Below are 16,543 nucleotides of genomic sequence, written 5' to 3'. Positions count from 1 at the left end.
TCCTCAGCCTGTGTATTTTATAATTCATTGCATAGCTAAGTTGTGGAATTTTTTTTCCCCCTCTAACAAGCTTGAAGCCTTTTCTTCCATATCTAAAGGAATATTATCCGAGGAGGCATTTGGGTGAGGGGGTTTGGAGACCCGCTGCTTTCTGTGTATCCTTTGTCGGTGGTGGAACATCTTCCCTGTGCCTTATTAGTATTGCACTCTTGCATTTCTTTTATATCAGAGCCCTCTGCAAATAAAATTTTCAAAAGCTGCTGCTCTCGCCACTGCGAGTGGCGGAAAATAAAAGATGATGGAGTCCTGGGGGGTTTCGGCAGTCAGGTTAGCAAACACTGACACAAAGCGTGGCACGGAGCCTTCCCCTAATTGAATCCCTGGTTAATTTGGTCCTTCGTTTAATTTGCCCCCTGCTCCAGACGTCGGAGGATTCTCACTGAAAACAGCCCAAAACGTGCTTATTTATTTTTTTTGTTTTGATCCTCGCCTGCGAGTGCTCCCGGATAATTCAGTCCCCAAAGGCAGCAGCTTGCTGGGGGAAGCTGGAGCCAGGGAATGTGGAGCCCCTGTAATTAGATGACGACTCCAAAGGGTTATTTAGATCTTGCAGTTGGCTTTGGCTGCTCTGCACAGGCTGGGACCTGCCCCACCGTCGCCCGGATCAGCTGCTCCTGTCGGCCCCTGAGACACTCCAAACTTGCCCAATTTTTTTCCGCTCGCCCGCTTGTTTGGGCGCTTTTAATGGAGCTGAAATTCAAACCCACAGAAAGCAGCGGTGGCCGCCCAGGTGTCTGCGGGATCTGGAGACTTGAGCTGCCTCAGTGCAACTCTGTCCCTAATTAAACCTGCCTGGTGCTGCTAATGGAGATGAGCGCGAGGAGGAGAGGCCTAATGGACTTTCCATCCAAGGCTCCTGGCAAGGTTGAGGGGTTTTTCCCCCCCCCAGTCCTGTTAACTTGAACTGGGAACTGGGGAAGGGTGAGGAAGAGGAAGATTCCACTTTGTGACAGCTTTTTTTGACAGGGAGCAGCCCCAGTTCTAACCATCAGACCCAACACCAGGGTGAGGCAAGGCATGGAGCCTCCATTGGCGCTTGCCCACCGGGAATGGTGGCGGCAACTGGGTGCTCAGAATTCTGCTGAAAGAACAAACCAGCCCCGAGAGAGCTCAGAAATCGCATTCCTGATGTGCTTTGTGCTTGGATTCCCCAGATTCCTCCCCAGAAGCACAGCCCAAGTACATCAAAGGTGGCAAACGCTACGGGCGCCGTTCCCTGCCGGAGTTCCAGGAGTCGGTGGAGGACTTTGCCGAGGTGACGGTCATCGAGCCGCTGAGCGAGGAGGCACATCCTGCACACATTGCTGCCAGCCAGGAGGTCAGCAGGGAGGGATGGGCGTTGGGGTGGCCTTGTCACCTCTGGGCATCGCTGCTCCTCACATCCAGAGGGGTTGGGATGTGCTTGGAGCCTTCCCAGTAAAGGCATCGGCCGCTCTCCTTGCCTGTCCCTAGGATGGGTGTTGGGGTGGCCTTGTCACCTCCAGACGTGGCTGCTGCCCACATCCAAAGGGGGTTGGGATGTTCCAGTGCCTTTACTGGCCATCCTCCTTGCCTGTCCCTAGGGATCAGCCATGCCAGGCGTGGCTCCCTTGCTCCATGTGCCGTGGGAAGCGGGGAAGGAGCCGGGGCTGACGTGCTCCTGGCACTGCTGGCTCCTGGCTGGAGTGTGGGCCAGCAATTAAGCAAGGGCTGAGCTGCTGCCTCTGTGGCTAACGAGGTGTGGGCTGGGAGCAGAAAGAGCACGTCCACATCCATTAGTGCAGCTGCCAAAATCCGGCCGTGGCTCCAGCAGAAGGGATGGGGAAAAGGGGTGGTGGGCAGCAGAGCCCCACAGCCAGCAGCTGCTTTGGGACAGTGGCATCTAATTGCTCAAAAAAATCCCCATTCCTGGTTTTGTGCTCCAGATCTGTGGCTCTCTTTGTGCCATTGCTTTCAGTCCCAGAATCTCCTCTCTTGCTTCCCCAGACAGGAAAGCCAAAGGAGCCGAGTGGTTGGAATTGGTGCTGTTAGAGCACAGCCACAACAGCATTTCCCTGGAGCTGGGCTGCTTCCAGCCTGCCCTGCTGTGCCAAGTATTGTTGATTCAGGAGCATGTGGTGGGAGTTTTTCCACTGGGAAGGAGAAGCACTGCTGCTTTCTCCCTCCTCTGTCTCGTGGCTTCACTTGGAGCTGGCAGCCTCTGCAGCTGCTGTTGTAGGGGGACACCCAACCCTGTGTGAGAAAGCAAGGAAGGAATTTCCAATTCCCATGGTTTCAGTGTTATTCCTATGCAGCTCAGCTTAAAAATGATAAAACCCCAAACCAGCACCTCAAAGCAAAGCTTTTCCACCACTCCCAGCTGCTTTTCCCTGCTCCTGGTGACCTTTGCTCACCACCACAGGGATGCTGATCCATCTCCTGGTGTTGGCCGCATGGGCTGCCCTGACCTTGGAATTGATGTTAATCCGCCCACACTCCCCAGGGAAGTGATGTCCTTGGTGGAAGAGGCTGCTCTAACCTTACCCCTTGGTTTTAGCTGTCACAGAGGTGTAAAAGGGTAGTCCATTAACAAGGTCAGTTAATTAACCCAGCTGTGCCATGGGCCTGGATCAGTCTCCTGCTGGGAATGCCTGTTGCACCTTTTGGGCTGGTGGGGTGGTTAATTCCTTTGCGAGTGGAGCAAAAAAACAGGCTGAACTTGTGAAATCCCTACTTTATCAGCATTGCTGTCTCCACAGCAGATCCTCTTGGTATGCATGGAAATGACTTGCTGGAAGGTGTTGAGGGGTCCCAGGGGGGTGTTGGAGGCTCCTGATGCACTCATTCCATGGGATTTGGCCCGGGGAGCAGCCTTTGCCCCGTTCTCTGCTGTTGTGTGTACAAACACGCCGCTGCCGCCGGCGTTCCGCAAGCCTGCCCTCGGCCCGGGCTGTCCCTGGCCTGAGAACTGGGGCAGGATGGCTTAATTGGTGCTCGCTCCCAAGCAGTGCCAATTAAAAGGGCTCAGGCTGTGTCTGAGAGGTTTCCTTCCCTCCCTCCCTGCCCTGGTAAACACGAGGGGAAAAGGCTGGAAGGCTGCTCTGGGACCGGCTGCCCAGGGAGGCTCCCTGACCTCCATCCCCAGGGGGTTTGCAGGTAATGAGCAGCTGGGTCTGGATTTGGCATCCCTGCTGTGAGTAATGGGGTGCTGGTGGCATCCTTGAGGTCCCTCTGACCTGCAGGAGCTTGTCCCTGTGGATGCTGGCTGTGCTGACTTCCAAACCTCACTGATCATCCATCACCTCCCCTTCCCGAGCTGCTGGCTCTGCTCTGGGAGAGGTCCCTCCTCCTTGCAGGTTCATGGAATCCCAGAATGGCTTGGGTTGGAAAGGACCCTCAAGCCCATCTCATTCCAACCTTCTGCCATGGGCAGGGACAGTTTCCACTGGTCCAGGTTGCTCCAAGCCATGACTTTGAGGCTTTATAATCTGCTGGCACATCCCAGTTCTGTCCCTTCAGTGCCACTTGCTCCCATGCTCTGTGTGTTTCTGAATTGCTTCCAGCACGTCCTGGCATTGAAGCAAAACATTCTGGGAGGCTCGGGTTGAAACTCCTGCTTTTGGGTCCTCAGTGTGAGACTCCCAAAGTGGGACTGTCCTGGAAAGCCAGGATTTGTGATGAACAGCTCAAGACAGCACCTGCTCCCAGAAGAAGTGCCTTACTGGTGTGACTGGTGCTTTGGAGCTGAAGGCACCGGGCAAAGCGAGGTGTAGGGATTTGACAGCTTTTTTTTTTGGGGTCTCTGCTCGGGCTGCCCAGCCCAGGGAGCGGCTGTGTGGATCTGGGAAGAACAAAATCCATCAGCACCGGGGCGAGGGCTCACCTCGTGGCATGCGCCGCTGATCATCATTTTAATTAGCAATATATTCCGGGGGAGAACAAAGGTCTGTCTGGCTGGAGCAGATGGCAGCGGGGGAGAGAGGTGGCTGCTGCCTGATTCCGGGCCGAGCCCACGGCACAGGCTGCAGATGCTCGGCAGCATTCAGAGCCATCTGCTCCCCGCACGCGCCTCGCCGGGATAACGCATTCCTGGCACCCCGTGCCTCTGACCCGTGGCCAGCTGTAGCCCTGCCGGGGCTCGGGGACAATGAGTGCCCGACATCGGGACGTCCCGCGCGCCCCGGCCCCTCTTTGTCCCCTGGCGGTGGTGGCCGACCCCGAGCCCCCAGCACACAAAGGGACCCCGGAGGGAGGGGAGGTCACACGAGCGCCCCGGGGTCGCTTCGGGGGGTGCCAGCCCAAAACCCCCTGGCTTTGTTCAGCCTCTTTGGGTCGTTGGTGTTGATGGAGTTATTGTGGTTTGGGTTGGAAGGGGAGCTTAAAGCTCATCCCATCCCACCCCCTGCCATGGCAGGGACACCTTCCAGCATGCCAGGGTGCTCCAAGCCCTGTCCAGCCTGGCTTTGGACACTTGCAGGGATGGGACAGCAGCAGCTGGTGTGGTTTTGCTGGAAGTGCTTGAAGTGGGGGGGTCTGGTGCTTTATACATATCATTCTGTATAAAAGTGCACATGTTGCTTATGCAGAAAGGCTTGGACACAGAGATCTATCTGCCTGCTGAGCATCGCTGCCAGGCTCCCCTCAGTGTCCCAGCTGTCCCCAAGGACGAGGATGGGTGGCTGCAGGGGTGATAGCTCTGGCACCCAAGCCAACCCTCTCTCTGTGCAAAGCTTTCTGCATTTTCAGATGGCAGTTTCATAGAATACCAGAATGGTTTGGGTTGGAAGGAAACTTAAAGCCCATCCAGTTCCACCCCTGTCATGGCAGGGACACCTTCCACTGTCTCAGGCTGCTCCAAGCCCCGTCCAGCCTGGCCTTGGACACTTCCAGGGATCCAGGGGCAGCCACAGCTGCTCTGGGCACCCTGTGCCAGGGCTCTGCCATTCTCTTCGTAAAGAACTTCCAGGGATGGGATTTAATGGCACCTGTTGCCTCAGCTCCTGCTTTTTGTCCCTCGTGGGACATTGGGATGCTGAGGCAGCGAAGGGCCCTTGCCTGGTCCTGCAGCTGAAACGGGAACAGCAGCAGAGCTAAAAAAAGTCCAGTGACTTAATTCAGTTTCCATGGTAATGTTGTAGATTAATGGCTTTTAGCTGTAATCTGAATGAGACGCATTGAACTTTTCTGTGATGATTTAGAGCCTCTTTATGTCCTGGGTGACTTTGACTCCAAATCCATCAGTCACGTGCAGGCAGAAGTATCCACTTGTACCACTGCAGGAGCGACATCTGCCACTGCTAAACCAGGAGTTCATGTTGTGGAGCATCACGTGGGAGTAAATACCCTGGGCTGCTACAAGGGTGGCAGGGATGAGACAATGTGTAGTACATGAGGAAATCACCTTAAATGCTGTACTTCTGCTCCTGGTACTGCCTGAGCTGATGGGATGATGCCAGAGGGAGCAGGATGGTTCAAGACCACCAGGGAGTGGGTTTTTTTCCCTCTGTTAAGCTCAGTGTGAGGCTTGTTGACAGCATAGCTCTCTCCTGATACAGAGCTGCACTTAGTGGAGGAGGTTTGAATTTGGCTTGGCTGAGAGTGGGGAAAAATAGGGGAAAATAAAGTGCTGGAAGAAAAGGATAGCCCAGCTCTGTGATCCTCCCTGCAGCCCCATCCCCTCAGCCATCAATCCCTCAAAGAAAAGCAGCTCTCCCTCGCTCCCCAGCGCCCTGCCAGGCTCTGATCTGTCCCCTCTGCTGGGCCACTGGTGGGGCTTGGGGCATCTCTGCGGGCTCTCCCCAACCGAGAGCCGCACGTGCCAGAACAAGGCAGGATCAAAGAGCCCTGCCTTCCCAGCCCAGCCTGCAGGGAGATGAAAGCCTGGCAGCATTGCTGGAGCCCTGCAGCTCCTTGGATGCTGATCCCAGAGTCTCTTTCATTCAGGGGATGTCCTGCAATAAATAACTCGGGAACCTTTTGTTTTCTCCCCAGCACTGGAAGACGCGAGGCAGCGAGGAGTACGAGGCTGAGGGTAAGAGCAGAGAGCAGCACCTGGGTGTGCTTGTTCTCATTGCAGCTTTGAAGAGGGATCAGAGGAGCACGTGGAGAGGGGCTCTGCGTGTGTGGAGCATCCCAGCCTGGCTGGTGCAGAGCTCAGGAAGGTGCAGCTGGGGATGAAAGCTAAGGCAGGGCACATTTTGTGCCATACCCCTCTGCCCTCCTCATCCTGCGGGTGTTCCTGGTCTCCCTGGCCTCTGTCCTGGTCCCCACTCCTGCCCCGGGGGGCCCTGGCTGTAGTGGAGCCTGGTGGGCACTAGATGTCAGCAGGGACCCATCATTAAATGTTCCCTAATTGTCACAGAATTATAAAATCCTGGAATGGTTTGGAAGGGACCTTAAGGCAGTTCCACCCCCTGCCATGAGCAGGGACACCTTCCACTAGCCCACGTTATCCAAGTCCTGTCCTTGGCCTTGGACACTTCCAGGGATGGGAAGTTTCTCTGGGCAACCTGTGCCAGTGTTTTACCATCTTCATCACCAAAATCTTCCTTTTAATTACATCAGCACCTCTTCCATATTTCAGCTGTTCTCTAACCCCTCCCCCATCCAAAGAGGCCAACTTTTTTCTCCTAAAGCTGCTTTTCCAGCCCCAGGAGGTGGCCTTGCAGCTCCCTTGATCCCATAACAGCCCAGGGAAGGGAGGGGTCCCTTTCCCATTTATGCCAGCAGCTGAGGAAGCTCTGCTGCTCTTCCCCGGCCACCAGCCCATGTTGGCCATCAGACTCATCCACATTCCCAAAGATCCTCCTGGCCACAGTCCCAGCTGCTGCTCACTCTGCACCGGGTCAGGCACGGGGAGTCCCTGTCCCTGGAGGGATGAAAAGCTGTGTGGATGTGGCACTGGGGGACATGGGTCAGTAGTGGCCTTGGCCTCTAAGACCATGGAGTCCAACTGTTCCAACTGGCCAGGGAACAGTTGGACTCAATGGTCTTAGGGGTTTTTTCCCAACCTCAGCGATTCCATGGTTCTGTGGACACGAGGCTCCTTCCCCTGGAGGCACAAGTGAGTGAAATGCTGAGCAGAGTCTGATACTGCTGGGACCAGTATCCACATCCTAAAATCCAAAGTGGGCTCTGAGTAGGATGAACCAGACAAATGATCCCTTGGGATCTGCAGAGCCAGGAAGGAGCTCTGCCCACTGCAGCAGCAGGTCCCCTGTGGGGTGCAGAACCCCCAGATCTTCTGGTCCTCACTCCAGACACCGGAGCAATCTCCCCCATTCCAGGACAGCTGCGCTTCTGGAACCCGGACGACCTGAACGCCTCCCCTGGTGCCTCACCGAGCCCAGACTGGATCGAGGAGAAGCTTCAGGAGGTCTGTGAGCACCTGGGCATCACCAGGGATGGCCACCTGAACAGGAAGAAGCTGGTTTCCATCTGTGAGCAGTACGGGCTGCACGCGGCGGCCGGGGAGGTGAGCGGCCACGTAGGAACCTGTCCCACCCCTGCCCCTGCCTGGGCTTTAGTGTGAGCCCCCAGAATCCCTCCTGGGATTCAGCACAAGCACGGCTGGCTACTTGGAAAAGAGTTTCCAGCTCGGTTTTTGGTCCCAAACCATGGGCTGCTCTAGGAGAAGGCAGCTGCCAGCCTGAGCCGTGGCGTGCGTGTCTCCTCACGCAGTCACAGAGGGGTCTGGAATGTAAAAGCATGGCTTGGATTCCAAGCATGTCTCCTTAATCCTAGGAATCTTCTAGCTAGACAGCAAACATAGGTAAAATATTCATAGGTGGTTGCTTTTGACTTTGTGAAGGCCTGTGGGTGTTTCTGTCCTGTAGCAAGAGCCCACGAGAAAATGAAATCTTTAACAACAAAAAAAGGCTCTTGTCAACTTAGGATTTCGTTTTATTAAAAAAGTCAGATTTTTTGTATCTTAAGATAACATGGCTTGTATTAATTTCCTTCACAAAACAAGCTCCTGAGCAGGTATTCCTTGAGAATGAAATGTCTTCAGGGTATTAAGGCAGAAAATGGAAAAGGTAAACTGTAGACAAAGAAATAGTGAGGGACTAATCTGCACATCTCCAGTCCTACTTTTGAGAAGCAGCATGCCCTGAAGCATCAAACAGATTTATGATGACCTTGCAGTGTCTTAGGGGTTTTATTTTTTGCCTGGTCACCTCAAGCTGCTCAGGGTTTGGCATGTGTCTCAGTACCTCGAGCTGAATTCCTGAGGTCACACTGTCTCAGGAGCAGAATGAAATGAGGTCTTTTTTTTTCTGCAGCTTCATTAAACAGCAGCTCCAAGATGACCAGGAGGTTTTTTTTTTTGATGGTGTATTGTGCCTGCAGTTTTCCACATGGAGAATATGGAAATGTGATAGGCTGATGTAGCAGGTAGCTCTTGCTTTGCTCTTTTAGGAGCCTTGGGAATAGGATGTTTGCTCTGCGCCAGATTTTTTTGGCCTTTTACATGATTTCTGTCTCCTTGCAGGTGCTTGAAGAGGTGCTCCATAACCTGGAGCAAGATGGGACCATGAGCATAGAGGACTTCTTTTATGGCCTGTTTAGAAATGGGAAATCTCTCACACCTTCAGCATCTACTCCGTACCGGCAGCTGAAACGACACCTCTCCATGCAGGTGAGCAAGTGAGAGGTGAATCCTGGGGGAAAAGGAGCAGGAGAATTCCTGAACAATTCCCACCCAGCCTGTCTCCTCCTCTTCCTCAGTGTTTGTCCCTGCAGGGGCAGCTTGAGGCAGGAGGTGGTGGCAGTGAGCTGCTGCATAGCCTGCTCCAAAATTTCAAATTCTTGCTCAGAAAAAGCTCTTTTGGAGGAGATAAAACAGAGAGCACCCTCATGGGAAAGGGAACATGGCTCCCTTCAAAGTTCTGGGGCTTGGAGAGGGCTCTGGCAATCTGTGGAGTGCAGTGTGTAAATGGTAGAGCCTTGTAGAATTCCAGGGTGGTTGGTCTTGGAAGGGACCTTAAAGCTCGTTCCAATGCCCTGCCACGGGCAGGGACACCTTCCACTATCCCAGGCTGCTCCAAGGTCCATCCAGCCTGGCCTGGAACACTTCCAGGATGGGGCATCCAGTATAAACTGGGTGCAGGGGAAGCACTGCCGGGGGTAGGCTGAGGGCATGCAGGTCCCACATCTCCACTCCAACTTTTGCTTTTTTTTCTGGGAGATGTTGAAATCTGCTCCCTGGCTTTGCCTGGAAGCCGAGGGCTCTACCCAAACCACTCTACAAGTGCTCCCTGCAGCTGTTTTAGGGAAAGTGACGTTCCAAACCAAAAATGAACAGTGGAAAGCCCTTCTGGAGCATTGAGGCCAGCTCTGAAAAATTGCTCCTCCTGGGATTTGTTTTAAATCCTGAGTGCCTGCTTGTGCCCTGGTGCCGTGAGGTCAGCAGGGACGCTCCCGCCGGGTTTTACTTGGCAGTGAGGAAAAACAGAGCTTAATCCTTAATCTCTGGAGCAGTGCTAGGGAAATTCTGTCGATAAACCCCTGTGGGCACTGCCTTTGCCCTGTCACATCACCATCCTCATCCTCTCTCTCAGTCCTTCGACGAGAGCGGCAGGCGCACGACCACCCCCTCGGCCATGCCCAGCACCATCGGCTTCTCCCTCTTCTCCAGCCTGGATGATGGCATGGGCTACGGCTGCGTGGAGGGAGTCCTGGACTGCTGGCACCAGGAGGGCATAGAGAACAGCCAGGAGATCCTGAAGGTAACCCCCAGCTGCATCTCCCCCTCAGTTATGTGTATTTTTTTCTCCCTGTGTTGGACGCTGAGTTATTTTTTTCCTTTCCAAAGTCCCTGGTTTCTCCCCTTTTAAAACTTCCCACAGAGGAGCTGTGGCTGTTCCATCCCTGGAAGTGTTCAAGGCCAAGTTGGACAGGGCTTGGGGCAACCTGGACTAGTGGAAGGTGTCCCTGCACATGGCAGGGAGTGGAACTTGGGTGATCATTAAGATCTGTTCCGACCCAAACCATTCTATAATTCTACAAAAATTCTCAGTGCTAGTGACAAGAGTTCTGGGAAATTTCCAGTCATTTCCTTTATGGTGCATCCCAGAGAACAAGAAGCTAATGATAAAAATACCCCCTGATTTCCAGCACAGCTTGAAGAGGTCACCTACATTTGTTAGGAAGCAATTTAATTCCTTTTCCTCTCTGAATAGCTGCACCTGCAAACCTCTCAGCACTGGGGTGACCTGAATTATTGCTTGTGCTGAGGTGGAGGACAGCACTTGAAACCCTGCCCAGTCCTCAGTGTTCCATTAGGCAGAGTAAAAGTGTGATGGGGATAAAATCAGGTACCTGAATAAATCCATCCCTGTCCATCTCATTAGAAGCTTTGGGTAGGAGAAGATAATTTCATGTGACCATCACTGGATTCCCAACGAAGATGAGTGTGATTCTCCTGGCTTTTAAATATCCATGTGGGAAGAGAACAGCCAGGCTGGAATAACCTCTGCCATGGCTCAGGATTTGAAACCCACTTGTCACCTCGCGCTGGCTGAGAAGGTGGCACCACCTTCACCAGATTTGTGTGTCCACCTTCACTGGAAAATTGCTTTGTACTGGTGCCACTGGGGTGGTTTCTCCAGTGTCTGCCATGTTTCAGCCCCACCACAAGTGCTTTGCTTTGTGCTCCTGCAGGGTTAGGTTGGAAAAGTCCAGCTGTCAGCTTAGCCCTTGTTCACCACTAAACCCCATCCCCAGGTGCCTCATCCATATGGGTTTTGAACGCGTCCAGGGAAAGAAGAGGCCTTACTTCAATGCTTGGAGCAGCCTGGGATAGTGGAAGGTGTCCCTGCCCATGGCAGGGGGTGGGACTGGATGACCTTTAATGTCCCTTCCAACCCAAACCATTCTGGGATTTTACAAAATTCCAAGCAGCTGCTGATGATAACTTGCTTTCTGAGAGGTGAGGGATCCTCACCATCAAACCCTTCCTGCAGGGCTGCTTCTGTGTTGCCTCTGTTGCAAGAGCTGGTTTTGTTTGACAGGAACATCCCCAACCACCTCCTCGCAGCAGCTGACCCGTGCAAAGTCCGGTCTCGTTAGATCCTGCAGGGAATTAGTGCAATTCATCAATCCTGGGCTTAATTTCCTGTTGGTCTTGCAGCACAACCAGGACACTTCCCATCTCCACAGCAGCTCTGTTGCAGGGAGGTGGCAGAGATGTCTGGTTTATTGCCCTCGGGGCATTTGTGACAGATTAATTAGCCAGCAAAGCTCTCTTCTGAGCCTGCTCTTTCTAGCCTGTCACTCCCTGCACAAATGTCTCCAGGCTCCTGCAGGAAGCTCACCCTGCTCAAAGGACTCCTTGTTTCCACAGGCTCTGGACTTCAGCTTGGATGGGAAGGTGAACCTGACGGAGCTGACGCTGGCGCTGGAGAACGAGCTCCTCATCACCAAGAATGGGGTCCACCAGGCAGCCCTGGCCAGCTTCAAAACAGAGATCAGGCACTTGATGTGAGTCACAGGGATGGCTGGATGTGCTGCTTCCTGCTTTGCTTGGCCAAGCAGGAGCTGAGGGAGCAGCTGAGGGGTGGTGATGCTCCCAGGGGCACTGGGTGGCACTAGAAGGCTCAGTTCTCTGTTGGAGTGCTCAGAAACTTCCAGCTGTCTTGTTTTGTCTGGGAAAAACACTCAAACCTCCAAGGATTGCAGAAAAATGTAGCTGAAAAATAAAAAAAAAATGGAAGCAGCAGACTGTTCCCAGTCTGGGAATGGTCACTGCTGTCCACAGTGGTCATTGATGGCCAAGGAATGCACAGCTCAGGGCAGAGGCTGGGGAGCTTCAGTACCTTTAATCCAAACTGATCTGGGGCATTGCAGAGGTTCTGCCGTGTGGTAGATGTGGAGGTGAGGTACAAACCCACTGTAAATCCCCCTGGTTTTCCTCTGACAGTCAGCACAGTTTGACTTTGTGCTGGACTCGCTGTGCAGGTTTCTCTATCGAAAAAGAAGGCTCCAGGAGGAGCTCAGAGCCCCTTGCAGTGCCTGAAAGGGCTCCAAGAGAGCTGGAGAGGGACTTGGGACAAGAGCCTGGAGTGACAGGACACAGGGAATGGCTTCCCACTGCCAGAGGGCAGGGATAGATGGGGGATATTGGGAAGGAATTCCTGGCTGGGAGGGTGGGGAAGCCCTGGCACAGGTTGCTCTGAGTATCTGTGGCTGCCCCTGGATCCCTGGAAGTGTCCAAGACCAGGCTGGACAGAGCTTGCAGCAGCCTGGGACAGTGGAAGTTGTCCCTGCCCATGGCAGAGGCTGGAATAAGAGGGTCTTGAAGGTCCCTTCCAACCCAAACCATTTCAGGATTTGAACTGGGGGGCTGGACCACAGCTGAGGGTCTCAAGTGTTGAGATCTCAGGATCTGTGGGGACACCAAGACATGTCCAGAGCAGTTTAGGTACAGGTTCAAATCCAGTGACTAAATCCAGCTGATGAGACCCTTGGAGATCTTTCCAAGCTTCTTCTCTGATGTTTCAAATCCCCTTTTTGGGGGAGCAGTGAGGGCTGACCCCTAATCCAGGCTGGCTCTGCTCTGCCCAGGGAGAGGTTTGACCAGGTGGCCAGGGAGAAGGAGAAGCTGCGGTCGGACCTGGAAAAGGCAGAGAAGCTGAAATCCCTGATGGCCTCGGAGGTGGACGATCACCACGCCGCCATCGAGCGCCGCAACGAGTACAACCTCAGGTAGGGCATCTGGATCACCCATCCCTCCTCCTGGGCAGCACTGCAGGGACTTGGTGCCCACCCAGCTTCACCCCCAGCAGTATTTGTCACCCTCTACCTCTAACGAGCTCCTGTCCCCCTTGGCAGGAAGCTGGATGAGGAGTACAAGGAGCGAATCGCCGCTCTGAAGAACGAGCTCCGCAGAGAGCGGGAGCAGATCCTGCAGCAGGCCAACAAACAGAGGCTGGAGCTGGAGCAGGAGATTGAAAAGCTGAAAACGGATGAGAACTACATCCGGGACCGCCTGGCCCTGGCCCTGAAGGTAACGGGGACTAAACATAGCCAGGATTTCCCCCAAAAACCCAGGAATACTCTGGGAGGGGGAGTGACTCCTGCAGTCCGTGTTGAAAGGATGAGTTCTGGGCTGTGTTTAGCTATGACTTAGCCAAAAGTCATTGAAGCAGCAAGACAGAGGTGTGTCCATGAGCATTGGTGTTTGGGGCACCTCGATGGGTTGTTCATGGATTCCTAACCTCCAGTTCAAATCTCTGCTGCCATCACGTGCAGAGTGTGTGTGTGCACAGCTCTCAGATGAGCTGTCGAGCCAGGAGATAAAACATCTTGATCAAGTTTGAAATCCTCTTTTAAAAAACCATCCAAAGCGAACTTGCTCTTAAGCCTTTTGATAATTTATCAAAAGTCCAGTGTTCACACTTGCTGTGGCAGGGGTGGGTTGTGTGTGAATGGATTCATAATTCCTGTCATCACCTGCAGCTTGGATTAGTGTCATGCTCTGGCTTGATTGGGAGTTGCCCTTATTTTAATGAGTTAACACCTGCTGATTTTTCCTCCTCCAAGTGCTGATCTGTTGTGGGGCTTTTTGTTTGGTCCAGGAAAACAGCCGCCTGGAAAACGAGCTCTTGGAAACGGGAGAAAAACTGGCTGAGTGTGAAAGTCTGGCAAGCAAACTGCAGAGGAACCTGGAAAATGTCTTGGCTGAGAAGGTAAATCCCCCTTTTCCCAGTGGGGTTTCAGAATTAAATCACGTTTAAGTTGCTGCATTCTAGCTGCCAGGTTAACTGATAGCCAGAGGCTCTTGGGGTCTCTATCCAGATTATCCAGGCACAGCCTGCCTTGGTGACATGGACTGCCTTCCAGCTAAGGAAAATACAGATATTCCACCTCGGCTGTCATTGTATTCTAATTAAACCAGGGAGCCTTCGAATGAAACAATCATCCTGCAGATCCGCAGGGATATTTCTTTTCCCCCCAGCACAGAGTTTTGGATGAGCCCAACTTGCAGGTCCTTTCCAGGGAAGATGAGGTTTTGGAGTGAGGCTTTACATGGCATCACTGCTGGAATTAGGTGAAAATCGAGGTGAACAGCTGTTCATTGCTGTATTACATTAAACTTTCAGAATATCAGCTTCTCCAAAGATGTTTAAGTTTGTGCAGCCGTAGCCTAAGGTTCAAATATTGGGATTGCCAGCCTTCTTTAAAGCTTGGGATTATTTACCACCCTGAGATGTGCATATGCTAAGGTAGAAAGCTGTGATCTGGAATCAGAATGAGCATGAGAGCTGTGCTAGATGGCAGACAGGTTTTTTTGGGGAAGTTACTCATTCCCAGCTAGAAGGAAAGCAGACTTTCTTTATTTAAAATAAAAATCCAGAGTGGAGAGAGGGAGTGCAGGCTGCAGGACTGCTTGGAATTGCATCCATGCTGTCCTGAGCCGGGCTGCAGAGTGGGTGGATAACTGGATATTCCATTCCTGTGTTCCAGTTTGGTGACCTGGATCCCACCAGTGCAGAGTTTTTCCTGCAGGAGGAGAGGCTGGCCCAGATGAGGAGCGAGTACGAGCAGCAGTGCAGGGTAAGTGGAGCTGAGACCTGGCTCCTGTGTCCACCAGGAGCATCACAGAACCATTTAGGTTGGAAAATCCCCCTCAGATTGAGTCCAACCATTCCCCCAGCACTGCCAAGCCCTGTCCTAAGCATGTCCCCAAGTGCCACATGCTCACTGCCAACAGCAGCCCAAGGCAGGCTGGAAAGCTCTTCCCACAGAACCAACTGGCTGAGCTAAGAGGGTGAGGTGCCCCCAGGGTGGGCTGGGAGAGGGTCCATGGAGCCCTGTGAATTCAGAGTTGCAGGAACTTAGAGCAGAAATAAGATACATCCACATTTTGCTGGTTTTCAGACCAGAAATGTTATTTTTTTTTTTTTAATAAACCTGAGAATGGAAAGTTTGCTTTCTCTTCCATCTTGTGTACTTAAAAGACTTTAGGGTGAGCCTGCAGGTTTCCTATTTACACATCTGCTTTCTGATATCTGCAGAGGAACCAGCTCATCTGTTGCCCAGAGAAGCTGGGGCTGCCCCTGGATCCCTAGAAGTGTCCAAGGCTGGGTTGGATGGGGCTTGGAGCAGCCTGGGATAGCGGAAGGTGTCCCTGCCATGGCAGGAGGTGGAATGGGATGAGCTTTGGAATCCCTTCCAACCCAAACCATTTTGTAATTATGTGATCTGTTCTGCAGGATCATTTCTATTCAATAAAGGGCTGCCTTTGCTGTTGGATTGGAAACAGCACAGCAGCTTTCTTAGGAAGATCCAGTTTAAAAGCAAAAATTGTCTAGAAATAGGAGTTGAACTGATGCTTCTCGATATACAGCTGATTTTTCTACTTTTGAGGATGGCAGATATAAATCAGTACTCAAGGTTCACTCCCTGGGCCTTCAGACTTGCAGGATTCTGTGTTTGCACATTCAGGGAGTTGTTTTCCTCAATAACTGCTGTTCCTGGAGTGGAGTGCACAGCTCTTGGCGCAAACCCTCGGGATGTTCCTCTGGCAGGCAGGAGGAAGGACCAGATGGTAAATACAGTAATGAGGGGATCTCTTTCCTAATTTGATCTTTTGCTTCTGATTTGATTTTTCAAGTAGACGGTGTTTGAGGAGGCATTTCCCAACTGTTTGGAAATGTTACTAAAGCTGTTTTTTAGTAAAAGGTCACAGGAAGAAGGAATAAAGGGAAAGCTCCCTGGAGCTCCTGTTAAACCTTCACCTTTGAGAGTTATTGTAGAATCATCAGAGAATCCCAGAATGGTTTGGGTTGGAAGGGACCTTAAAAACCATCTTGTTCCACCTCTTGCCGTGGCAGGGACACCTTTCACCATCCCAGGGTGCTCCAAGCCCCAGTGTCCAACCTGGCCTTGGACATCCAGGGGCAGCCACAGCTGCTCTGGGAATTCTGTTCCAGGGCCTCCTCACCCTCAGAGCCAGGCATTCCCAATTCCCAGTATCCCACCCAGCCCTGCCCTCTGGCAGTGGGAAGCCATTCTCCCTTGTGAGACTGTGGCACTATGGGTTATTGACAAGTCTTTCTGTGCTGTAATTCCCACCTAAATGTCCTGTGCTGGGGCTGGGTGGGTGCTCAGCAGCCTTGGCTCCTTTTCACTCAGCTTCTTTTGTTGCCCTCCCTGTCAGGAGCTGCAGGACCAGATTGATGAGCTGCACTCAGAGCTGCAGGAGTACCGTGCCCAAGGCAAAGTGCTCAGGCCTGCCCTGAAAAATTCCTTGTCAGAGGAGTTTGACATTGACATGAAGAGTCACGGCAACAGCGGGATTGAGCCTGACCAAGGTAAAAACAATCCCTTCTGCAGGACTGAGATCTGGGCTGCAGGTGTTAATAGCACCTTAGAGGTCGTTCCATGAAAACCTTCCCAGTGAGACTTGGTCACCACCTCGAATTTGGTGTTTAATGTTAATTTGGACTATGACTGCTGAACCAAATTTAAAGCTGAAATGGAAGTTTGCAGTTACTTGTCTGTGTTTGTTGATGGGAGTTTG

The 16,543-nt window shown here is 52.6% G+C and overlaps 1 protein-coding gene across 5 annotated transcripts in view; it reads left to right on the top strand.

Annotated features, from left to right (window-relative positions):
• The window catches only part of NIN (ninein), a 56,975-nt gene that overhangs the window by 18,452 nt on the left and 21,980 nt on the right, over positions 1–16,543 (top strand). For all 5 annotated transcript variants that reach the window (XM_068192055.1, XM_068192057.1, XM_068192053.1 and 2 more), the window contains exons 4-14: positions 1,215–1,378; positions 6,010–6,049; positions 7,305–7,492; positions 8,510–8,656; positions 9,579–9,746; positions 11,363–11,499; positions 12,583–12,723; positions 12,850–13,024; positions 13,596–13,706; positions 14,485–14,574; positions 16,181–16,334. In XM_068192055.1, the coding sequence (XP_068048156.1) occupies positions 1,215–1,378; positions 6,010–6,049; positions 7,305–7,492; positions 8,510–8,656; positions 9,579–9,746; positions 11,363–11,499; positions 12,583–12,723; positions 12,850–13,024; positions 13,596–13,706; positions 14,485–14,574; positions 16,181–16,334 (1,515 nt within the window). The remainder of the gene's footprint in view (positions 1–1,214; positions 1,379–6,009; positions 6,050–7,304; positions 7,493–8,509; positions 8,657–9,578; positions 9,747–11,362; positions 11,500–12,582; positions 12,724–12,849; positions 13,025–13,595; positions 13,707–14,484; positions 14,575–16,180; positions 16,335–16,543) is intronic.

This window comes from Anomalospiza imberbis, chromosome 6 (assembly GCF_031753505.1).
Source record: "Anomalospiza imberbis isolate Cuckoo-Finch-1a 21T00152 chromosome 6, ASM3175350v1, whole genome shotgun sequence".
In the NCBI taxonomy this organism is placed as follows: Eukaryota; Metazoa; Chordata; class Aves; order Passeriformes; family Viduidae; genus Anomalospiza; species Anomalospiza imberbis.
This window is presented reverse-complemented; position numbering and strand designations above follow the sequence as displayed.